General features: G+C 41.9%; 2 protein-coding genes and 1 long non-coding RNA gene across 8 annotated transcripts in view; 1 reads left to right on the top strand and 2 right to left on the bottom strand.

The window, feature by feature from the left end:
• Positions 1-2007, bottom strand: part of CLTCL1 (clathrin heavy chain like 1) — a 35814-nt gene extending 33807 nt beyond the window's left edge. For all 5 annotated transcript variants that reach the window (XM_042805135.1, XM_042805137.1, XM_042805139.1 and 2 more), the window contains exon 1: positions 1881-2007. In XM_042805135.1, coding sequence (XP_042661069.1) covers positions 1881-1922 — 42 coding nt within the window. In that variant the 5' untranslated portion in view covers positions 1923-2007. The remainder of the gene's footprint in view (positions 1-1880) is intronic.
• A 259-nt stretch (positions 2008-2266) lies between these two features.
• On the top strand, positions 2267-13026 carry LOC116965385. Its single transcript, XR_004409328.2, has 2 exons — positions 2267-2860; positions 12852-13026. It is a non-coding gene; the product is annotated as an uncharacterized LOC116965385 (long non-coding RNA).
• A 2462-nt stretch (positions 13027-15488) lies between these two features.
• Positions 15489-25507, bottom strand: SNAP29 (synaptosome associated protein 29). Of its 2 annotated transcripts, XM_033008353.2 has the most exons (6): positions 25016-25507; positions 23310-23506; positions 22467-22552; positions 21287-21391; positions 19498-19658; positions 15489-18201 (listed from the first exon to the last, which is right to left on the bottom strand). In XM_033008353.2, exons 1-5 carry the CDS (start codon positions 25238-25240, stop codon positions 19501-19503), a joined length of 771 nt encoding a protein of 256 aa, XP_032864244.2. In that variant the 5' UTR covers positions 25241-25507; the 3' UTR covers positions 15489-18201; positions 19498-19500. The 2 variants fall into 2 exon arrangements, with proteins under 2 accessions (XP_032864244.2, XP_032864243.2); XM_033008352.2 differs by having other exon boundaries at positions 15489-19658; positions 25016-25506.
• Positions 25508-25593: the final 86 nt, after the last annotated feature.

The following is a 25593-nucleotide window of genomic DNA, read 5'->3' as shown; positions in this document are numbered from 1 at the left end:
CCTATTCCCAGATAAAACTGATCTCAATTTCTCTTTAGCAGAGTACTGCTTTGGAACTACTGCACTCAAACTGGGGGGATAAGCAGGAAAAGTGAACCCTGAAGATTTTGCTCCTACATGTTAGTGGCAGGGGTTCCAAGCTTTCCCCTGCTCCTCTCTGCAGCCTCCATGTTAGGGAAAAGTCCCTCAAACATAGGTAAAGTCATTTCAATAAGACCAAATTATTTAAGAGCAAAAGCAGGTGGTAGCAAAAAATAGAATATGACTTCAGTACAAATCCCTCGAGAAGTTGCTAGCCCCCCACCCAAAGCAGAAGTACCACAATGCTAGTATTGGCAGCACTGCAAGACACACAACACTAGCCATCACAGAAACAGTCATTTAATAGGCAAGGCAGCACATTAAACCTATGACATATTAGCTGAGATGTTCTCTCATCGTTATTCTATAGACCAAACACAATTAGCAGGATTGGCTATGTTTGCTAGTTTGAAATTGCAAGAACTACACACTTCTTTCTAAGGTAAGTCTGACATCAAAACACTTTGATCACAAGTTTTAGACAGCTGCACTGTAGCTCTTGGAAATTCATTTAAGGTTGCTACAAGCACAGCTATACTGGACATTGGTGGGGGGACGAGGAGAGGAGTGCCAGTATAATCCTATTCTGCTATGTTAAACTCTCTTAACCCATAACAATTCTGAGCAGGCAAGTGTGTCTGTCTGCTCCCTTGGGCACAGGGATCAGATATTTCTGGAGTTTGCCAACCCTATTACTGTTTTTCAGGCTAGGGCTCCTTCTGGAGTGATCAAGCCAGTTCTTTCAGTTAAGCAGAAAAACCCTTCCCAAAGGGAGCTGGAAGTAGCACAAAGTCCACACTGATGGATGATACCCAGTTCACATTTTGAAATGGATGCCCGATTTGACAGAAAGGGGCGGTACAGAGACAGAAGGATGACTTGCCAAGTCCACTTCCTGTTCTCTCATTCATTTAGCAAATTCCTTTAATTCCTGCCTCAAACTGCATGTTCGGAGACTGCTGCTCTCTCACTCCATTTACAACCCTCCCTCACCAGCAGTTCACAAGGAAACAGATAAACCGGTTTGTCTGTGCTGCATCCATTAGTCATGGATCTTTTCCAATGCTGGCATTATGGATTTTACAGGCTATTAAGAACAGAACTATGTCATTTTGGAAATGGATTTTTTAAATCTTGTTATGTTTGGAAGGAGGGACAGTAGCTGTAATGCTTCCAAGTCCAAATGGTTTCTTACACCTCATCTCAGCAATTTCCTCCCAATTCGCAGCTGCACTGCAAGATGTTCCCAGGAACCTCCGCGATCCGGAGGCAGAGGGTCGTTCAGGTAAAACAGAAAAACCTCGATCCCTCTGCAGTATCAAGGCCCCCACCCCAAGTGAGGTGGGGGAGCCCCCGCGGTCCCGGGGAGAGCAGACCGGCCCCTGCCCGGCGCCTCCCCCCCCCGCCCGGAGCGGGAGGTCCCTGAGGCGACGAGTGACTCTGCACAAATCGCGGCCGCTCCGCACGCCGCGGAGAGGCAGCCCGGGGGATGGACGGGCGGGCGGACAGACGGACGGAGGCGGCAGCCCGGACCGGGGGCGGGCTCGGCCCTGCGCGCCTTCCCGCGGCGCCCGGCGGGACGGCGGCCCCGCACCGGTGGGGAGGGAAGGAGGAGAGCGGCAGGGTGCGGGTCCCCCCGCCACAGCGGCCGCGAGAACGGCTCCCGCGGCTTGACTCCCCCCTCCCCTCAGCGTGCCCCCAGCCCCGGCTAGGCCGCGCCCCCCCCCCCCCTCCCCCGAGGGACGGAGTGAGGCAGAGGAGGGGGAGCCCCAACGCCGCGCCTCCACCGCCCCGCTCACCTGGAAATGCTCCTGGAAGCGAATGGGCAGTATCTGGGCCATGGCTGGGGGCGAGCTCCCCTGGGCAGGGGCGCGGGGCAGTGGCCGGCGGTGGCAGCAGGGCGGGCGCCGCTGCACCCCACACGGCGGCGGGGCGGGGGGGGGGGGGGGGCAGCGCGCAGGCGCAGTGCCCTCGCTGGGATGGCGCCCCGGCGGTGCTCGCCTCCCTTTTCTGCCTCAGCTCGGGGCCGCTCACTCCGCCGGCGGGATCACTCCGCACCTCTCCAGCCTGTCAGGGTCTCCTCAAATAGTCCCTCACCGCGGCGCTTCTTCCCACCCTCACCCTCCCCCCGCCCCGCCTCTCGCCCGCCCCCTCCCTCCCCGCTCCCTCTGAGCGGCAGGGCTGGGGAGAGGGGAGCACGGAGGGAACGGGGGCTTCCCCCCCCCCCCCGGCTGCGGCCAGCGGAGAGGGGCGGGAGGGGTTGTCAGAGCCCACGTATCCCTCCGCCTCTGCCACACGCACGCACGTGACGGGGCCCCCTCCCCAGCTGCCCGCGGCGGGTGGGCGCCGCCGCCCCTCAGGGCGCTGCCCCGCCGCCCGCTCTTCCTCGCGGTGGGGTCGGCGGTGGCGCTCCCCTCAGGGCCGTGGGGCTCCCGCCGTGGGTGAGGAGAAAGGCGGGGGGGGGGGGCTCCCAGGCGCTGCCCCCGCCGCCCGGCCGCGGCCCTTGGTGGGTGGTGGAGGCCGGGAGCCGGCGGGCCCCGCGGTCTGCCCCGGCACCTGCCGTCGTGCCTGGTCGTGGTACGGAGCAGCTCTCTTTCTCGGCGTGGACCCGGCCACAGGGAGCAGAGGGACACGCAGCCTGTGGCAGGCACGGCCCCCGGCTCGGGGCAGCCCCGGGGGGCTCAGCCGGCGCTGGGGTCGGGCTTGCTGCCCACTGCCCACGGCTCACCCAGAGATCGCAGACCCACATGGGCTTTGCTACCTACTGCCGTGCCCAAAGGTAGGTGAGGAGTTTTATGACCAGTTGTCAGGTATGTTTGAAAAGCCATCCTGCTCCTCTGCCCACTTGAATTTCTAAGTGGAAAGAAGGTTCGTTCTCCAGAGAGTTGACATCGTAAATTGGAAAGTTATTGAATAACCAAGAAGTGAAGGGTCCAACATACAAGAAGTATGTCAACACCCCTTTTTTTTTATTATTTTACCCTCACTCTTAGTCAGTCCATTCGCATCAGATGAGGGAGTCAGAGGTAATGTTACTGCTATTATGTTTCTCCAAAATTACAATAATCCTTAGAGATGGAAACTGCTGCAGTGTTGCTAGCTCCAGCAGTTTTATCTGGAGCATCATGTTGTTCACATTTTCCCAGAGAGCTCAGCTCTGGGAAACATAAGATTACAGGAAAATCTCTGATTTAATTTTTTACAAATGAGTTTCTTATGCTGTGGGTTGCAAAGAAAAGCTGAAAAAGGGACCCCTGAAGACTCAAAACCAGAAGGCAGATTAAAACAATTCCAAATATATTACAATTTAAAACCTCATTATTTTTAATTAACCTCATTCATTTTTAATACATGGAGCTGGGAATTACCAAAACTGGGTTAGATTTCCAAAGGAATCATAGGCATGGCTCTGCTGAGACACCTTTGTTCCTACAGGCATGCACAGTTGCAGGCTGCAGCTATGGGGACCCCTGTGCCCCGTATGGGAGATCTGTAGGCCTGCAGCTGGACTGAAGAAACCCTGAACAGCCCATTGCACAGGTGGCAGGAGGTGCTGGGACTGAGGTGCCGCTAAAGCCCCTGTCCCTCGGGAAATTGGGGATCTATAGTTCTCCCCAGAGGACTCACGATTGGGGTTAGGCACCAAGGTATGTTCTCTCTAAGCAAAAACGGAGCTGAGGTGGAGGCAACTTTTCTTCATGTGGTCTTAAAAGAGGTTTGAGTAGCATCTACTCCATAGGTTTGTTAGAAGCAGTTTATTTACAGTGGGTCAGCTATATCAGTTTCTAAATGAGGGCAAGTCAACAGTTCTGCAGAGACAAGACCATCAGTGGGACATGATCTGTCACCATCCCATTTTGGTATAATGAACTTGATCTGTGTTTGTCAACTGCCTTCCCTCACAATCACTTTATGGATGCTAATTATTTGTATCCGGAGCTCCAATTGCAAGCTTTTGCTTTCTAATTTATAGCTAACTAGCTCTGTTTAAAAGAAGCAAGCCACAGACTTTCATCATTTATTTCACAGATGAAGTAGGACCTCTTAAGTATGTACATAGCTACAGGAAATATGTATCTTTAAAACATTTATATTTTAAAGAAAATTGTGACAAAGGAAAGAAACAACAGGTTTGTCTCTTGAAACATATTTTTATTAGCAAGAATTACAGATGCACAAAAATCACTGTGTAGTGTGCAATCACTCTTAGTAGTCTGGCACTAAACAGCTGACATGAACTAGAGAGATCACTGGCTAAGGAAATCAAGGCTCTTTTAAAGTATAATTAAAATTAAAGGTCAGTTATATTTCTTCAATCCAGTTTTAATAATATAATGCTTCATGCCCACTCCCAGCTGGCCAAATCCTAATTACAACATCCTGTAATTTCCGTATTAAAAAAAGCATCTCACTTTATCTAAAAGTGCCTTGCCACGCTTTTGTCTCATGATGTCTTTCTCAGTTGTACCTTCTTTATGCTGTTCTGTGTTTAAATATCTGTTCTTTTTAACACCTGGCTTTGCTGATCACAAGGGCTAGATTCTTAGCAAGCATGATCAGCTCTGAAGAGCTAGCTGACAGTGTTTGAAATTTTGACACTGATCAAAAAAATGGGAAAAGTGTTTTGCCATTTTATCTCCACTTTGCAAGTCGCTGAGCTTCCATAGCTAAAGAAATGGACCTCTGTACAGTGAGCTGTGTGTGTGGCTGTTTCAACTGAGCCTTTTAACCTTGTTTTCTATATTTAGTTTGGGATCTCTCAATATAAATGCACTACTGGCCTTATTTAAGGTATTTCTCCTATAGTCTAGTAAAAGGAAAGGGTCTCAAGTCTCTAATTGTTCACCGTACTAGTACCCCTCTGATTAGCTAACTGCTACTCTCTCCCTCCTTTATAAAAGGCAGAGCCACAGCACTTAGCAGCTGAGAATGGTGTAATCCCCAGCAATCCTTTAACAACGCAAATGGAAAAGCTCCTAGTAAATGTTTCACTATTTTCTCAGAGGTTGCTCTCCTCCAGATGTTCGGTTTTCTGGCTCCTCCTATGGATGGCAGCCTGATGCTCTCTTTCAGTCTTTGAGAACAGCCCTGAGAAGAGCTGCCTTGGAGGGTGTTATTTATATGGAAAAACGTTGTATGTACTGTGCATGTTCCTAGTCTTCTTCCCACAGAATCAGTCAAGGAAGTCTCACTGGGAAAGCAATGTGCATTTCTCTTAAGTGTTCCTCTCGGAGTCTTGTTCCACAACGTCAGTCCAGATCACAGTTTAACTACAAAAGTGTTCAATTTGCAAATGTTTGGCCATTTTACTGTTTTGATTAAAAAAATATTACACATATTCAGGCCTATATGAGAGAGCATCTACTTGTTGACAGCAGGAGACCTGGCAGAGTATGAACAAGTAAAGCTTCAACTGATCCAGAGTCTGCAGGTTGGACTTGCATGTCCTTGCAGCTGACCACTACAAACCGCTGGAGAGCTGATGTGCATGGCACAGCATTGAATGCAGAATGTTTGATCCACATCTGTTCCCAGCTGTATGCTGACTGGTGCTGTCTGAGTGTCAATGTTTTGCCTAACAGATAAATGCAAACCTTAGGAATGCTGTATCAGCAGTCACAGCATGAAGATGTTGTGGTGCAGCAAAGACAGAGCATCACAACAACTCTGAAAGTTCTGATTTGGTCTCTTGCAGAGAAAATTGACATTTCATACAACTTAAGGCCCTCACTGACTGCACTGTTTGCTTCAGGATCCAGTTTGAAATTGTACTCCTTGTTTTTCAAACCACACCCTTGCTCCTTGGACTTCTTTCCAGTTTGTCTCCTGGAGACAGTGGAGCCCTCCCCTTTCCTCCCGCCTGTCTCCTCTCTTCTTCCAACAGGCTCCTCACTGCTGAGTCAAGAACTGACTCCTCTCATCATCTCCCTAACAGAACTGACTCTTTGTACATGTCCTGCTGTAATTCTCCATTTTAGTTCAAAATTCCATTCAAATAATGTTCTTTTCCCCTGGAATTCAATTTTCCTTTTCCCATCTGTTGTTCCTGTTGAATGCATAACTCTGGGTCATACAAAGCCCTCTGAGGCTCTGGATGAGTTTCTCCTGTGGTTTTTGTAAGTCATTGCACAAGCTCCTGAGAGCAGACTGGTAAAAATTGTAAATGTAATGGTTTTGAAGAAATTATTTGAAATGTAAGGATTTCATTGCAAAGTTGTTTAATATATAACTGTTTAATGTTTAGATTCTCTCTAGTTCATTCTCTGGCAGGAGAATGTTGTACACGCTAAGGATTTAGAAAATCATGTTATGGTGGATTTAACTCCTGACATGCTCTTGATAAAGGTCACTTTATGAATTTCGTTTGTTATGTGAGGTCCCATCCTGCATTCCCTGTGCATGGAAAGCTCTGCTGGAGTTGATAAATTCTGATGGCATTTAATGTCAAAATGAGCACAAGTGTCTAGAGGTGGTAGCAGTGCAGGCTGGAAGTCTTTAGATTCCCCACAGAGCTAATGCCATGATGATACATAATTGACTAGTAACTTGCAAACAATATACCTGTCTTTCCTCCCAGAAGCATTTCCATTTAAAGAAGCCATTTTCTGACCCTCTGTGCATTCATATAGTCGTTTGGTTCTTCTCTGGACACTTGCAATCTCCAGGGTTTGCAGCACCGATGCTGAATTACTTGCACGGTAGTATATTAGCTGAAATTGCAACTACTCCAGCCCAGCCTTGTAAAAACAGAGGTATACTGGACAGTGACGCAAAGCTGAATAAAGGGCATGGGAGTCAACGTCTGTCTTCAAAATCATGACAGATGGGTCAGGGCTGCTTGCTATGTCAACCTTTTTCGAAGCTGAATTCCTCCAGAGTGTTTTCTCTGGCAGCTCATCCATCAAGTGGATAGAGGGTGAACATGTTCTTTGAAAATATAACTAATGTAAAGAAATGAGGCAGCTAATATAAATCAAGTGTGCATCTATTGCTAATTTCACTAGTTCTGGAATGACAGAAACCAAGCTATGCTTATAAAGAGACCAAGTAAAATCTTAGCCTAAATGGTCTGAGTGGTTAAATACCATTTAGGAGCATAACTAATAAGTGTGCATAAATATGATACAAGAATAAACATCTGGAAAGGACCTGAAGGGGTCTTCTGGTTATTACCTCTGTCCTACAACAAGACTGAGCGATGCAGTGTTTTCTAATTGCAGATTAATGGGGTGATTTGGGAAATGCTGAATATATTGACTGTTATGGTCTTTTAGCTATTTCCTTTGAAATAGACCCTTGATAGGGAAACCTCAGTGTTCATTTTCTCAACATTATTTTATTATCCAGGAAATGGAATAAAGCCAAGAAAACCAGAAACTCCATGACATTTTAGAGTATAGTGGTAAACCATGCAGATGGTAAACAGACTTTTAATTTTCTGTATGGCCTTTACAATATATTTCCCCTTCTCTTAATCCTGGAAAGAAGCACTCTCTAAATTCATAAACTATGAATTCCCTCCATCCCCAGACGGAAATAAGCCTTTTATGACTATGCTTTCCCTGTGTTTGCCTGTTTCCTTTCCCTCACCATAGTAAGTTTTGAGACCATTGGCCAAATTCAGCCATATCTGATGGAGAGGAGTAAGCTCAAAGATACTAGATTTCTGCAAGTTTCATGAAAATAGGCAGCCAGAGAATGGAGAGAGACTTTTATTTAGAAGGAACAGCTGAAGTGGGAGTTCAGCCCTTACTGGTAAATCTATGAAGCAGTCAACCCAAATCATGGAAAAAAAATCTTTGACCAAGGTCTGCACCTTCTTGAATTAGTTTTATTGTTCATGAAATATTTTTGTTCCCTTTCTTTATGTCCAAATTCCTGCTTTCATATGAATCTGTACCTTTGCATTAACTTTAAAGATAAGTTCAGAAATCCCCTCCTGAAAACATCATTATTTTCCAAACTGTGTTCTCCCCTTCAAAAACAGGTTTTTTATTAGACCATGTAATGCTATTTTATGTAACACAAAGGCCCTGGGTTTTTTCTGTCAGCTTGTAGGATTTGGAAGCTGAAGATAAAAGTCACCCTGATTTTCTTACTCACTCTTGGCTTTCTCTGTCTTGAATTGTTTGTGGAACAGGTTTTAATGAAAGTTCTCTGCATTTCATGGTTCTCAATGACATATATAACCTAAATGTAACAGACTTTTCTGGAACTTCAGTCTTAACTAGAATTTTCAAGATGAAAACACAAAGCAACGATGTTTCCCAGAGAGTTTCATCAACCATACATGTTTGCTACCTTTTAGATTTTTGAGAAAATAACAAGCAAGACAGCCAAGCTAGAATAAAATGTATGTAAGCACAGACTTACATGCTCAAAGTCCTCATAATGAAATGTCTAAATTACCTTTTAAAAAATTCCTACCAGTGCTAGCAGAAGCAATATATAAGCACTTTTGCCAGCCTGTCACTAGAATGAATTCAGGTGACACAAGATTAAGACAGCTGTGGCCCCTTTATGCCAGTGCTTTCAGGGTAACTGGTACTACTTGTACGAGGGATGTTAAATAAAGGGAGAAAACGTCTTGTGCAGAGGCAGCCTTAACAAGCACCAGAGGAAATTTACAGTCCTATCTTTTTAGAGTCTAGTTAATCTTTTTAGAAATACCTATATTCTTAGATCTTCCTGAATTTAAAGAGTATTTGGTACTTCCTGCTTTTCTAAAGGCCTAAGAGGTGCCCTGCAACATAAAAAAATTGACATCAATTTTTGGCAAACTGTGCTGTTCCAGATACATAGAATATCTTTAGCAAATGTAAAAATTAAAGGGGAAGCATACAAAGTACTAGTTAAACCATTTATTTAGCATTTTGTGATCATGTTTCTTTGCAGATCTTTGGTCCTCATCATGAAAAAATGTGATCTAATGAAGTACTAATTTCAAAAGGAATGCGTGGAGGTCTAGTCATGCAGTAGTTTTTAGTTGCCTCCCTCTTCCTGCACCATGAAATACTGCATCCAGGAAGCAAAGGAGCGATTTCTAGGCCCTGTGTCTGAGTTTTCCCTTTTCCATCATAGCTCTCCAAAAGTCATTTTCTCCAACTCTACCAGAGTCTAGTTTGACCATGTTTAAAATTTGGGATCGAGTAAGGCTTTGTAGACTCAGGATTGAGTCGTCTTTGTGTGTTTCTGTCCATTTCCATTTCATGGAGACTGAAACATAACTGTTAAGAATAATAAGCAGCTCTTCTTTTGTTTCTTTGGTTATGCTGGAAGAAGAGAACTAAAGAATTGAAAGAAACAAGTTTAGTGTTAAGAAATAACCACGTTCATGGGCCCTCCCAAAGGTCCTTAAATATCTGCATGTTTCTCTTCTAGCTCAGAATGTGACTGAGACAGCACATGATGCGTTGCCTGATGCAAGAACTATGTTCAGTTAACATATATTGCCAAGTTTGTGTCTGCAAACAGGAGCTTGATTTGCTGTGTCTAGGCTGTGACTGGTCATACTCATTCACAAAGCGAGAGAACGAATGGCTGTATAAATGTCTGTAGAATACAGGAAATGGTGCTGAGCTTTTTGATCAAGTTTTCCAGAGCAAGGGTGATCAAATATAGGCCATAGGATTAAAATGTAGCCTGAATCCATCCTTGTTTGTAATACAAAGTTAAACATTTTGGAATGGTCTATCCCTTCCCAGTCTACCCACTCTTGACAAAAAATTATGCAGTTGGATTTGCTGGTGATACCAAGATTCTAGTAAGCTATCGGCATGGTCTTTGTGGTTAGACAGGGCTTCCCAGTTTCTTTCGCTGGTGTGTTACCTCCTCAGCTGTTGGGTTACAAAGCAACAAGGCAGAATTTATTATATTGCTTATCTCAGATATCACTTCCTCTCTCTTCATCTCCATTCATAGTTACATACGACATGCCGTATTATTTTCAGCTATATTTGGCTTGCATGTAATCCAGCTTTCCAGCTCCTCTCTGTATTATGTAAATATAACAGCCGGGAGAAGCAGCCCTTTTTCCCCTTGTGCCAGGAGGATATGCTGAACATCAACATGGACATATTCCTGAAGACCAAACTGTTTTCTGGAAGTCTGCTCACAGATTTCATAACCCATCTGTTTTCTGTAGAAAGCAGTTATTTAAAGCAACAAAGTTCACTTCAGAGACATTGTACAGTAGCTGCTGTTTATGTTGACATTTTTGATGAAGCTCAATATTGTCTATTTTCAATTATATCTCAACACTGCCTTCAATTGCTTCTTTCCATCAGATTTACATATTATCCCTCCCGGCTGTTCACACACAGACTTTCCTTTACTTGGCAATCTTCCAGTCACTCCACAGTACAGACAGAGGTGCTAAAACAGCAGAACAGTTGATGAGAGTCAAAATAAAACTACATTATGTTATACTACATGGCCTACAGATGACTGAACAATTAAACCACAGAGCATCCAAGACTCATCACAAGTTCTCTTCCTTTTCTAAGACTATTCATTTTAAGTACTTTCAGGCAGGTATGTAACAAGGTTGCAGAGGCTTAAAAAATGTCTCTTCAAATGTCTAATTCCATTATTTATCACTATTTCAAGGAGGGGTAAGTCAGAATTAATGGTTCTCTCAATCCTTCAGTTCCTTACAAATACCAAATGAAAATTGTTCTTACAGAAATGGGTTTTATAACCCTGACACCTGAGACGCCTGGGGAAGCAGAGACATTCCCTGGAGATTGACGCAGATCATTAATACTACCAGACCAACTCAGCAATACATGCACCTAACTGCAAAGATACAGGGAAGCTTAATGATTTTAATGTGATGCTCAACATAAATACATACCAATTTGTTTAGTAGGTACATTCTTGAACTAAGGCTCTAGCTTCTCTCCTTCTCATGCACCCAAACCCCACTGCTCTCTCATTCCCACTACCTGCCAGTGTCCAGTGGTACATGGAAACCAGCAATGTGCTGCTGTATCCCACAGTGAAGAGTTGCCTTGATTGTGCTCTTCCTCTTACTTCACTTGGGTACAGGTGAAGCCCCCAGGCTTCTGGCAAGCTGCCACTGTAAACCCAGTATAGTGCATGTTAGGATGAGTGGGGAATAAGGCTTCAACACTGCATTTCAAACACTGATTAGAAAAGCAGGCAGTTGAAAAAAGTGTTTATTTAGCTTGTGGAGATTTCAGAAGGGAAAACAGCTCCAGAAATTCAAAAGTAGAAATGCTAGAGCAATGTGGTACATCAGATTCCAAAGAATGAGCTTCCTTCCCACCACCTTTAGCTGCAAGGAGGACAGTCTGACTGCACTGTCTTTCTCAGACACTGTGCTGGACAAGCAGTTGAAATGTAGCTCAACAAAAAGCTATTCAAAAGGGTCAAGAGCGAGGATTCAGGCAGTAAAATAAACACCTAGAGACAGAAAAATCCTTCTCCATTTTTCCTCCCACATGTTTTGGAATCATTGTGCCAGGAAGTTATTAAATCACACAAATTTCAATAATGAATGCATTGCTTGGATGGCACATGAAATTGCTGAGGGATATGGTTAAGGAAAATAAAAACTCTGAAGTCAGTACTGATGAGAGATGAGATAGAGGAGCTAGACTACAACTTACTGACTTCTGAAAACAGTGCTGGTATGGAAGGATATTCACCTGTTTGATACAAGTGAGCAATAAGAGGAAGTGTGTGCATAGAAAGCAGAGGAATCTGTTTACTATTTTGTGCTGTTAATCAGCAGAGGTTCCCCATTATATTTTTGCTCAGCTGGGAAGACTCTGCCGCCTAACTAGGAGAGGGAGAAAGCAGACCAGCTAAAGCATTTCTACATCTGTAGAGACATATTTGTGCCTTTTGAGAACAAGGCTACTTTTGCTGTGCCACAAATGTCTGTAGCATGCTAGAGATGTTCTGTGGCTTAATAAGGTTGGTGCATTGATAACAGGACTGTAACAAGCTAATTTTCTCACCTGTGCTTTGCTTAATGGTACAGTTCAGTTTCAATTCATTAGACCTTGCTAAACACATCCCAACAAAAATTAACCCATCACGGAATTACTGCAGCTGTGTTGTTTAGGAAGGAACATCCTTCTTTCCATATCACGACACAGTATGCTGTAACTAATATTTTCTATCTGGCTCAGTCTCAACTGAACACAGAGCATGTGGAGGCGAGGTAGGAGGTGGCAGCTGGCAGGCTGGCCACGGCAAAGCAGGCTGCTGCCTTCGCACTGACTGCGCTTCTGTTGCCATTCTGAGCACCCGTGGTGAGGTGGGGAGAATCCCAAAGACGGGCACTGAGGATTAGCACCCACAAATGCTGCTAGCTCCCATCTATACTACGTTACTGCATGCAGCTTTGGGAATAAAAATAAATGCCAGAAATGTCAACAGCCTATAACACAACAACATACGATGAAGCAGAGAAAATGACTCACAGGTCTCCTCTGCAGTGTGGTTAGCAACCTAAGTATTTTCAGGGCAGAAGGCTGCAGAACTTTGAATCTTGAATTGTCTCAGTCTCCATCAAATTCCTGCCTTTTAAGAGTTTTTGGCTTTCCATAAAAGTCAAATTAGAGGTGACAAGTCCTCAGACATTCAGTCCTGGTCATCCTGTTTGCATTATTCCAGGAGGAGAAATACAGACTGATTCTATCCCTCCCTCAGAGCGCTTTCTCCATGGGCAGGTGGATGCAATCAGGTTTTAACCTTCTCTTTCTTACATGATAATTTTGTAACCTTTCCATTTATAGCATACTGCTGGATTTCTTGGCTGACTCTCTGCCTGGACTTCACTCAAAGAGGAAAGGAACATCCTGTTTTCATCATCCAAGAGGACCAGTGGGCAGAGACGTAAATAGATTGATCAATCCAGATGCAACGCAATGGTGAAAATAGGGCAATAAAGTTAAGACTACTGAAACGTGACATGAGTGTTGGTATGCAGTAACTGACATTACTGTGGATCTTATTGGAAGCCAAGAGCAGACTGCATCACCACCTTTTTCAGTTGCTTCACACAAGGGAATTCCTGCAGGAATTTTTCAAAGGCACCCAAACATGCTAGCCAGTAAACACCATGTAGCCAACAAACATCAGATGCAAACGAACACTGGGGTTGCACAGAAATTCTAAGAGAAATCTTGGGCTCAAATCTTAGGGCAAGAAAGTCAGACTTTAATACCTACATAATTTGAACTCAATTAGGACTATCAAAATTAATACACCAACAAGAGTGTATTGAAGAAAAGCTCTTCCGTTAGCTTTTTCTTTCCCCTAGGATGGAGGGTGGGTGAATTTAAAGGATGAAAGAGCAAGGAAGAAATTGGGAAAGACACAGGTAATGTTGTGTGAGACAAAGCAAACTGATAACTTGATTGAATGTAGGGAGAGACTAAAAGTCAGGAACAAAGAGCCTAGACTGTACCTATTTTACAAAATACGTAACATCAGTAAGAAATTTTGTTGAGTAAAACCAAAGGAAAATAATTAAACTGTGTATTTTTTCCAACAGCTCTAACATGCCTGCTCTTAAACTATAAACTTTCTGGGGCAGCATCTCCCACTCTAGGCCTCTCAGCACCTGACATACATGTTCCATACATGGGTTTTGTTTCTACACTGAAGGATTAATACATACGACGTGGTCTCAGTGGCACCCTTCATACTCTTGCTGCCCTAGCTCACAGCTTCCAGGGCCACCCTGGAGGCTGAGACACACTGAAGCTGGGCAAAGGTTTCTTCTTCCAAACGATAGAAATTCTAGTGGCTTTTCAGAGCCCTGATCTGCAGGCAGAGCTCACCATTGGCAAAGGACTGCTGTCCATTAACAGAAAGAACAGATTTACAATTAACTTGGAGGAAAAAGAAAAGATCATCTAGAATGAAGATGCCAAGGAGGTCTATTGTTTTCCCCAAAATATCCACAGCTAGAGTTGGAAGCCCATTTTCTAGAAGGTTCTGCCTCACCAACAGCAAAGACACAATCCGTCTAGACTTTTTATAGCTAAGGCAGGGCTCCAAAGTTGCTGTATTTAGAAAACCTTGCCTGGCATTCAGGGATCTTCCAGATTTGGCAGTCTGTTTATTCTGGGGGCACCTCCTTGCTTTCAAGTGAGCTTTACCAAGCCTTCAGTTCTGGCCCCAATGCAGTTCTTCATATTTTCCCATTTCAGGAATACATAACATATTTATTTGGAAGCAAACAAACCAACGAACCGCCTACCAAAATCAAATTAAAATTGTAGAACTCCTTCCTAAAACCAAACCTCTGTTCAGAAGCAGGGAAAAGGGAAAGAGGCAGGCAGAAGCGTGGGGGGTCCTCCATTCCAGCAGCACCAGCTCTGCCTGTTCTTATATACTTGCGTGAGCATCTTTTACTTCCCTTTCCCTCCCTCATTTCCCAGAAAGGCATGGACTGCCTTGTAAGCAAGAAAGTCCTTGAGAAAACACAAAAGGGTGGAAATGCCTGGCCAGCCACAGATTTGTGTGAAATATTCTCTCTTCTGAGACTCAGAAACCAATTCTCCATGCAAGCAGAGCAAGCTAATAGTATTTCCAGCAGAAATCCAGAATCCACTGCACTGCTCTGTTCTCTACCATCTTCCACTGCGCTCTTCACTTTATTTTGATTTTTCTATATACGGCAATAAAGTGCAGAGATGGAAGACCTCTCAATTCCCTTTTGTTGAAGAACTCTTAGCACAACAGCAGCAAAATAGTTACCTGGATTTTAAAAAGCCTGTCAAGCTCTCTCTAACATATCGACTTTCCCTTTTCAGAGCTTTTGCAATAGCTCTTCTGCATCTCTGCTTTATGGTATCAAACAACATTAAACTCTACTATAATATAAAATTTTCAGAAGCCAAGTTCTTACCTTCATATACAGATGAGAACCTAATTGAAAGTCAGGACATTCTGAAGTTTTCTGCCATCACCAAATTTGGGACCACACAGGAATATTACACACCTGTTGTTTTTTTCCAGTGGGTACATATTTTTTTTTGCCTTACTCCTGTTCCACCTGCCTTGTTCATGCATAGATCCAGTTTACAATGTTTCTGATAATACCAAGCACAACTGCAAGATTACTTTTCAAGCAGCATCTTCAATTATTTTATCATCACAAGTTAGTTTTGCAAAAATAAATGCCTGCTTGCATTCCTCTTTCAGGATCTAAAAGAATCTACTCGAGAGTCAAGTAGACTTGTAGCAATATGTGGCAATACCCTCTTTTTATTCTCAGGAAACAGATCCCACCAGCTGCAAACTTATTCCCATTCTGGCACAAATTTAGCAGAGTAGGTCCAGCATTTTAACAGATTATGGGAAAGAAGTGTCAATGAATTTGTAGTCAGAAAATTTGGGGAAATAAATGCAAACACTCTCCATTAACAATAAGCACCTTTATTGACAGTTTTACCATTCAACACTCCATTTAATTCAATCTCCTAAATTGCTGAACTACAGTCCAGTTCAGCATTTAATTAAAATATTTGAATTTGACTTGTATAAAAAGTGTTATACCTGGGTGGCATAGAATTAAAGTATTTAAAAAAAGCCATAGACACAAATAATCACTGCCTGTGATTTTGAAAATTAAGCCTTATATATTTCAAAGTCAAAATTAACACATATCCTCCATATGATGTTATGCTTTTAAAAATGCCTACAAAAATCTGTTTGTTCAGAAGGCAGAGTGGTTGGTAAGTATTTTCTATTTCACCATTTAACAAATGACATCACTTTACAAAAACTACTAGGCAGCAAAATATTTCAGATAAATTTCACACATTAAAAAAAACACCCGACACTATACAGTGTCCCAACGATTTCAGTAGGCCAAGTTCAGCACAGCAACAAATCTTTGTAGTACAAACTAAAATTCAGCTATGCATCATTTGTTACAATATTTAATTCAATGCTCAGGAATAAAATACACCTAGAAACCTAGTATTCAGATACTGGTTATTCCCACTTCTTTTTTCCCCCTTGACATTTTTAGAGTATGTCTTCTTACATCTATGTAATGAAGGCTATGCTACTTCCTGATGTTTAAAGTCTCTTCTAAATTTATTAGCAAATTCTTTGAGAAGCAAGAAAAATCACCTTTTATAAAGAAGACTTAAAATTATTTTTTCTGCTATCTTCTTCTGACCTTAACATTAAACTTCTACTCAAGCCATTAAGAATTAACCAGAGCTATTTTGCTGCAAGGATACCAATTTCTATGCCAACATGAGTATTTAGGCAAAATCATTTAACTTAGTAAGTTAGTGCTTAAGTGTAAATGAAATTTCTTCTGAACGTCCTATACCCTATACAAGGTAAGTTTTTCAACAGTATCCAAGAAGGAATAAAATTCTATCTCAGGAAACAAAGAAAAGCCACTGAAGTAAGTCCTTCACAACACATAGAAAATTATATTTCCTGGAAAGGCAAAAATCATGCTTCTCCCCCCGCCCCCCTTTAAATTTCCTCTTTCTGCAGTATGGAAAGTTATTCCAATGAGCAAAAATTTCATCACTATTACAAAAGTGTTGTCTCCTCATGCCACTTAGACTTAAGTTCTTTATCAGCATAAAGCATCTGTATGAAAGCTGAGAAAGGGAACTCCATTTGTAGCAGAAATTCATTTATAACCATGCACAAACTTTTTTTCCCCACAGAAGAAATCCAGTGTGGGAAATAATCCTTTAAAACAAGGCCATTAAAAAAAAAACAAACAAACAAACAAAAAAAAACAAAAAAACAACAAAGCAAACAACCAACAACAACAAAACCCCAACCAAACAACAAAACAAAAACCCCACAAAACAAAAGTAATAAATAGAGCAGGAAAGCCTAAGCAAAGACATACACGACTGAGACAGTGAATGGGATTGATAGAAGACACGAGAAGTTAGACCTCTGTAACTTCCACATGGCTGAGATCCTGGTTTTCTAGGCTGCTTGGATCCTGAGGTTCTCAAAGCAGAAACAGATGGATTTTTTTATTCTCCTTCCCTGCCTGCGTTTTTAAAGGCATCAAAGATATCCAGGATGCAGCTAACATTTCATAAGGCTAATATAATTAAACAGTTGACCAAAAACTGGACTTTGTTTTGTTATAGACTAAAAAAAATGGAATAGCTTACATCAGAAAGGCTACACACTTTGCTCTTAAAAACATTCTTTGCTTGGATTCAAGCTCCACACTTCTCATTACACATAACACAACTAGAGCTTCCAGCTACATTTTTCCTCCATTAGCCAGAACTTCATGGAGAAAGTCCCAGTGTACATCCTTGTTACCAAAGTCTTACTTTGGAAAAAAATGTAGACGTGACATAGTTGCATTAGGGTGCAGGCAGATTTCACTCTAAAGGGAGTGTTATTAATTACTGTGCAATTTTTGGTATTCTCTGTTCTGGAGAAAAGTTATATAGCCTTTATAAGATGTAAGTGTTTCTGTTAACCAACACTGCAATAAGAAAAAATACAAGTCTCTTCACCATTTTTATTAAAAGGAGAAAGTAAAATAAGAAACTATAACAGATGTAATCAAAATGCCAATCTTCCTTCACTGAGGTACTTAACATTTTGAAAACTAATGATTGTATTATTTACTAAAACATATCAACCATCTTGAGACATCAAATCATATCATAAATATTCTAACAGAGTAAGAGAGAAGTAATCATTGTATACACCCAAAAAATTAGATGATACATTGATATTAATAAGGGGTTTTTATGCTTCCAAATGAGCATAACTGACACAAAGTGAAAATTAAAAAGCAATTAAAAGGTGCTCAAAAGCTCTAAGTGTTATGTGCCTGAAAAAAAACACATTTTTTTAAGGACTGAAATCAATGACATCAGTAACACAAGGGAAAACAGAGGCTTACCTTAAATCTAATTCACAACTCTACTTTGCTAGTAATCCCAGAAATAATGTATTTTTCCACTATACTTTGTCTAAGAAGTGTAGGTTTTTTAGTGATTTATCTTTCTTCAAGTGAACTTTCAGGAGACACAGTAAAACAAGAAAGGCTCAAGTTTTCTTTTATCTCCTTACCAGTCGGGTCCACTTGGTAGTGAGTGAGCTCAGGATAACAAATCCCTTGAAAAAAAGGAAAAGGGAGGGTGTGCGTGTGATGTTCATGAAGGATATAAGCTTGATAGCCCTGAACACCAAGGTCTTCCTTCAATTCATAAGATAACGTGGCACCAGCTCAAGGAAGTAACTATCTCTTCTTAGCCACTCGCTGTCATTTGTGATAGCAAGTGTTGCAATACAGACACAGGTCCCTTGGCCTCTCTAAACCAAAATAACCTACTTGTTTTCAAGACAGACAGCAAGTTCTCGTTGTCATGTCTTCAGGCTGGAGCAAAATTGTCATTCTTAAAACTAGTCACATTACCTAGGGAAATACAGCATCTGCTCAATCCCTAATCACATTTAAAATAAATGTTAAATTAAATGATCTCCTATGATCTGTTTGTGCATTATCAGACCAACTCTCAATTTCTAAAATGGAAGCTATTTTTCAAATAACCACCTACCTGAATAAGTTGAGAAAGAGCAGAAAATAAAAAAGCAGATGGTGACAACTACAAAAGAATCTTTAAGAGCACATACGTTTAAGTCCTGATTTGTTACCCAAACTTTTTGGGTCACTGTCAATCAACATTTCTTGCAGACCATAAGATACCCATAGAGATCTTTACTGAAAATACTGTAAAGGTGATAGCATTTAGTGACCCCAACATAAAAACCACAGTTCATGGATCCACCATGTGCCAGAATTCATCTTAGGAAAGGGAACACGCACAGGATATTATCATTACTGCATGACACCCATGATATTTTACAACTTCCACAGAACAGTTCGTTCCTTAGGCCCCAAAAATGCCAGAGAACAGTCACTTAAAATTATTTTTACAGCTGGAAATCAGCATTTTTTCAGAATTGAAAATAGCTGTAGGTAAACAGAATTAGCAACATTTGTTCTGAACGAAGCAGCACATTCTGTTCCCTCTGCCCCCTCCCCAAAACAGAGGCAAAATGCAGTTACTTTTCTCATCACAGCTCCCAGGCCAAGGACACTGAAGCTTTGTCGATTGCAAATTCCTCCACGCACGTGACGCACAGTTACACAACTGAGCAGGGTATCCAGCACAAAAGCATTTACAAAGTGCTGAGAGATTTTACTCAACGTGCACTTTTCCCATGTACATTAAGAAGAAATTTAAGGTATTATGTTGCATTTAAGATTATGCAATTTTAATGACAAGAAAATCACTAACATATCAGGGGAAAAAAAGAGAAATGGATACTGTCCAAGATTTTTTAAGAGATCAGTTGAGATAAGACAGCCAAGAAGAACTGACGCTGGACAAAAAAAATTCTAAAAACCTTTTAAAGTTGTCGGACTTTTTTATCAGTGCTTTTAATATTGACATCCAGTGTCTCTACTTTTTTTGTTAGCCGATCCAACATATCATCTTGCTCATCTATTTCTGTCTGCAGACCAAGGGCTAGGTTTTTCAGACGACTCAACCCAGAAGACATCTCATCTGTCAACAAAGAGAGGGACCATAAGGAATCAAAGCAGTATAAAGCATATTGCTTAAACGAACACTATCAGGATTCCCTCTTCTCCAAAACCCTGGGTTAGAAAACATTAGTTACAACTGCTCAAGTCTGAGTGCTCTTCTCCAGTAGCGGAAGCACCAATATTTTAACACTTCTACTGCACTGCTACCAAAAATCATGATTTCCTTCCTCTCTCCATTACAACTTAACTACAGATGCTTAAAACTGAACTGGATCTTAAAAATTACATATCCTGTAATGCAGTTTTTACTTTTTTAAAAGATGTATGTTATAGAAAGTTAGGTACATGTTTTCTCAGCTCGGTATACACAACATGCTCACCGCCTCAATTGTTTTTCCTTAAACTTCATGCAGAGATATCGGCAATACACTGAAGATATAAGCAGTTATTTAACATAGATGAAAAAATCCCATTTCCAGATTTTCTAATTTGCTACAAGGAAACTATTTTAGTGCAAGACTGATTGGTATAAATGCTTATAAAGCCAGTAAGTTTTGCACAGCTTGGGCATAGAACAAATGTGCTTCCACTAACTCTAATGCTTGATTATTTCTCTTTGATCTATTCCTTTCTGATTTCTTTCCAAACTCTTCTTTCTAGGTCAGCTAAACAGTGACAAATGTAAGCAAAGAGGCACTTCATATATATACTACAGAACAAAGGAAAAGGAAGTCAGCTGAATCGTTTTGGGAAGTAATAAAAGAAAAGCAGTATATTCACAAATTAAATATTTAGTGCCTTTTGATTCTTCTATTTTCTGCAAAACATGTTCATTTCAAAAGCTGTGCACAGTTGTAAATTCTTTGGGTCCCAACTGATGTACATTTTAATATCTGGGTTTAACTGTCAGTTATATAGAAAGATGCATTCGACTGACTTAAGTAGTAAAGCTTTAGAAAAAGAGGTACTAAGTATCCATACTGGTATAATCTGGATGTCAATTTGAAGCAGTATTTCCTTATTAGTATTACTAGTACCTGCTTAATAAGATTTTTCAGAATGAATGGATAAGCCTGCTTGATATTTCAGTCAACTTATAGGATGATTCAAAGAAACATTTTCATACCCTGAGTGCAAATGTTACGGGATACTTCAGCACCATTTCCCCATTCAAATGACAGAGATTTGCTCATATATTAAAATTTGATAAGAGTCAAATTATTGTCAATATATGATCTAAGAGGACTCATGCTTTTGGTGTGGGGTTTTTTCCCCTGGTCTCTTTGCTCAGTTTCCACAGTAGATTTATACTATTCCAGGTATGCTAGCCAGTTTGTTTCCAGCTGGTTTCATGTGAAATGCATTTCTAACTCAGACTTGTTACTAATATTTGCAAGTAGTTGACCCACAGACATCCCACAGCGTTCTACCATTCAAATACTGTAGGTTTCAATCAAACTTTGTATTCTGCCGTGTAGATAGTTTTGAAATGCAGAATACAAGCAAGTGATTTTTTTTTTACTCAAATTTCACGAGCTAAAAAAAAAAAGTGTTTGTTGGCAGTAAATTACTTAGTAATTTTCTGCAGCTTGAGAACCAAATATTGAAAACTGTATTACATCAAACAGCTTCAATTTTCTCACTCACCTAAGTTGTTATCAATTTTCTGATGGTAAGCTCGCAGGTGTTGGTTCTTTGGATAGGAATCCCTTTGCACTGAAGAAACTAAATCCACTTTGCCAAAATCACTGTCTGTAATGAGTGTAAAATACAGAATATTATATAATAAGCTAGCAAGAAGAGGCATTAAAGCTATAGAAGGGCTATTAAAAATTAGTCTAACCACAGCTGCCATGTAATCACAATCTGCTAGCAGGAATATCAAAAGCAGTTCAACACTGCTATGTACAGGGCACCCCTCAAGATGAACAGTTATTAAGCTACAATTATTCTCTTTTGGGATGCCTTTTGTAGTTCTACCAGGTAGCTGAGAGGAAAAAGCTAAAAAACAGCGGCCCAACTAACAAAGCAGGTAGGTTGGTGACTTTTACCAGCAGTTAAGTGCTCCCCTGGCTCAAGCCACCAGAGAGTTATTTGTGCCCTCTACTGGACAGACTTTTAACATCATGTGGAATGGAATGGAGATTAATGCTACCAAAAGGCATTTCTTTACTTACAGAACTACAACTATAAAGATACCCTGCTGCTTGCTCACTCCTTAAATAACTGAACCTCACTTTAAGCAAGGAACGGTTACGTTGTACATAAAAGTCACTATTTAAGTTAATGCATTGTGAAAATGGGGAACAAGATGAAACCCCATACGCTTCCTTCCATAAATCAAGTAGTGACTTCAGTATGAAGGGTTATAGTCCATGTTTGAAATAACAAGGAAAACGTATCTGAAAACTATGACAAATGACAATCAAAAAGGAGAACCTCTGAACATGTAAGTTAATATTCTGGCAAACATAGGACAAGGTTGTCTGCACACTGTGTGGATTCTTGACTGTAGTGTCTTCTGTGCAAATATAAGCACTGGATGCTTTTAAAGTCTTTAGTGGATATAGCATTAATCCCCCACATGAAGGGCTAAATAAAATCTGTATCCAAGTAAAAAAGCTTCATGTCTTCACTATGAGTATAAAGTTTTAGGGGAAACAATTCCCTACAATTCAGAGCCATGAAGGCTAGGATACAAATCTCCAGACATTAGGTAGCAATGTAAGTCAGCAGTTGGGCAGGCTGAAGGGTCTCTGCCTTTGCCACTGTGCAAGTTTGCCCCACGTTCATAATAGACATTCAGTTTAAAATAAAGTTGACAAACCTGAATTATCTAGTTTCCTTAAATTTGGATGACTTTCCTGGTATTTTGATTCTTGTTCTTTGCTAGACATCATTGCTTCTTTTAATCTAGTAATAAAGATAATAAAAAGAAAACATTCTTACGGGCCACAGGCCTCATTCTGAGTCTGTTAAACAAGAACAGTTACCAAATTTATACAATAAGAGCAAATTTGTTAGACCTGATCCAAAATGTTCCTTTAACATGAACTAGTAGCATTTGTCTTCAGTGAAAGCAGAACTGGTCGCTTTAGTGCTGAAAACAACATACGGAAACTTCGACATCAAAACCAAAACTGTATCTTCTGTCTTGGAGGCAACCTATTCCTTTCTTCTAGTGGAGGATGGAGAGGGGAGGGAAGGAAGAAATCAATCCATGCAGCATTACCAGGCTTTACATAAATTTCTTAGTTAAAAGAGACAAGTACTGTAAGACACAGTAATTTCATAGCAATTAATTTTTATTTTCAGCTTTTGATAGAAGCCAGAGAAATACACATAATATTTAACTGGAAGCATGTCAATGCTACAGATCATGATTTCCTGATAATACTGAAGTAAGCATGATCATTCAGAAGACTCTGAAGAATTACTTGTGTAATTTTGTGTAATTGTTTGAATTAATTTCCCACAAATATGCAGTTATTCTTACTACTACAAATATAAATAAAAATATTTTTCTCAGAGTTAAAGGAAAAATGGAGTCAGACAGAATTTCAGGAATTTACTTGATAGAATCAACAGATCTTTTAAGTTCTAATTTTCTGGTGATGTTTCAGAGATGCTGTGGGAGATAAGTCCCAAGTAAAATGTTTATTTTACTTACCTACTGTTAGCATAATATTCAGGGGTTCCATTGTGCTCTGGCTTGCTCTCTGGAGGTTTGGCTTTGAAGTAGTTTACCAAGCCCCCCCAAACACTCTTAATGCTATTTATGTGCCTTTGACTAGTCTTCAAATCCTGGTCCATTTTATCTACCATCTGTTCTGTGCGCTTCAGTGCCTCTCCTTGACGTACAAGCTCCTAACAGATATTGACAGAAAAAGAGAAGCTAGTAAAGGCAAGATAACCTGAAACATCAAACATATTTAACATACTCTAATGAGAAACAACAGAGTTCCTCTATCCAGGTAGATTAAAGGCATATAGCTTTTTCATTCACCCTTCTTCCTCCAGAGCATTTCAATCAAGAGTTGCTTGTGAGCCATAGCATTAACCAGCTATAAAATCCTTATCACTCTGCAATGCCAGGTTCCTGACACCTACTACAGTGTCCAGGAATTGTCTGTATCGGCCTCTTGCCAGGTTGACATTTGTATCTTTTCTTGATAGGACAAGCATGGCATCTGTTGGGTGATGCAGTGAAAATGCAAAGGTTTAACAGCAGGGAAATAACCAAGCAGAACAATTTCCAGTTGTGAACAACACTTTCATTGGGAAGGGACACTATTTTCAGATTACTGAGATGTCTCCAATAATTTAGAAACAGAATAACCAGAGAAAATAAACACAAATAAATTTTTTTCATACTGCAGGAATAATCTCTTTAAGATGATACTAACAGTGTAGGATTTAGGAATTCTGATATATACAATTATGTTATTTTTGAATTCAGAAGCACAAACACTATTCCAAAGTAATCCAAAGATTAATTCTGGCAGGAAAGTTGCCTGCATCTAACACTAGTGCAAAACAAAACTGGTGTTCAAATTCTCTCTAAACTTTGGGGAATTCTAGTTTAAATTTCCCCTCCCCCTCAATAAAGCAGTAAACATGTACCACTCAAGCTTCACAAGTCCTGTGTTAAGCCTAAATTCTTGATTCCTCGTTGGTGCTTTTCCTGACAAACAATCACGAGCCCACACATTTGCGGAAGGGCCACCGTGAGCCCTCTCCAGTACAAGCACCTACTGCAGCCTCTGGATGCTCTCGGGTTAATTTAGGCAACCACATTACTAACGCTCAGGGAAACACCCCATTAGCAGGTGACACAATGGACAAGACCTTTATGAGTGACGTTTCCGAATATAAACTCTATACTGAAACAAGGCCAGAAGAATGAAGGAAATGATTAATCTGGATGAACTGAGGACATCACAAACAACAGGGCTCTTCATTTCATCAAGAGAACTGCTTCTAAGCTTTTAGTCAGATAAAAACAGGCATAAATGCCGGTAATAAAACTTAGTAAGAGTTGTTAAAAGCACATGAAAATAGCTGAGTCCTAGTCTCTGTATTATTCAGATAGAGAGGATCTAACTGGGATTTTTCCCTTAAAAAACAAACCGCCTCCACCCAGAACATCAGTCTGCAATAACGCAGAGGGGCATTTTGTCTCCGAGACACTGAATAACTTTAAAAATAAATGTTTCGGGAGACTTTCACAGGGAAAATGGAAAACAAGAGACACCCCCCACCCCTCCAAGGAGGTTTCAGCCGTTGGCTCCCGGCGGGAGGCGGCAGGCGCGGGGCCGCCCCATGGCGAGCAGGCTCCGTTCTCGGCTCGCCCCACTCTGCTGCCCCGCGACCCACCTCGGAGGTGGCCACGCCGATCCGCTCGGACTCGTAGAGGAGGGAGAGAGAGCGGGCGGTGCTGTCGGCGGTGGCGGCGGAGCGGCGCAGCACCTCCTGCCGCAGGTACCGCTGCCGCTCGGCGCCGGCCGCCTCCCCGCCGCTCGGCGCCGGCCGCCACGCCGCCTCCTCCTCCTCCTCCTCCTCCTCGGCGAAGGGGTTGTAGCTCTTCGGGAGGGCCGACATGGTGCCGCCGACAGCGGGGCGCGAAGAAAACGACCGCGGCGAGCGCTTGAAGGAGGGGCCTCCCTCAGCCCCTGCTCCACACAGAGGCCGCGGCCCGGAGCCGCTCCGCTCCTTCCGCCCGCCCCGCGCCGGTCGGAACCACCGCCCCGCCACCCCTCGCGGGCGGGGCGCTGCTGAGGGATTAGCGGTGCCTGGGAGGGACCACTACGGCGGAAGAGGGAGGGAGGAGGCGGCTGGGAGCGCGGGCGGCGCCCCGGCGAGGGCCGGGCAGCGAAGCCGACGCGGGCGCTGCCATCTTTGCTGCGTGATTGGCGCGCCGCGATCCCTCGGGAGGCGGTGGTATCGCGAGAGCG

Source organism: Tyto alba, unplaced genomic scaffold, assembly GCF_018691265.1.
Source record: "Tyto alba isolate M040663 unplaced genomic scaffold, T.alba_DEE_v4.0 Super-Scaffold_44, whole genome shotgun sequence".
NCBI classification, from domain to species: Eukaryota; Metazoa; Chordata; class Aves; order Strigiformes; family Tytonidae; genus Tyto; species Tyto alba.
This window is presented reverse-complemented; position numbering and strand designations above follow the sequence as displayed.

What these genes read in the sequence shown, in the direction of transcription:
- SNAP29 (XM_033008353.2), bottom strand. Translation starts at nt 25,240, where the DNA reads ATGTCGGCCCTCCCGAAGAGCTACAACCCCTTCGCCGAGGAGGAGGAG. An exon ending in AAGGAAACTAGATAATTCAG is followed by an intron (nt 21,392 to 22,466) that starts GTTTGTCAACTT and finishes CACTCATTACAG; the next exon opens with ACAGTGATTTTGGCAAAGTG. An exon ending in GAAAATTGATAACAACTTAG is followed by an intron (nt 19,659 to 21,286) that starts GTGAGTGAGAAA and finishes CTTTGTTGACAG; the next exon opens with ATGAGATGTCTTCTGGGTTG.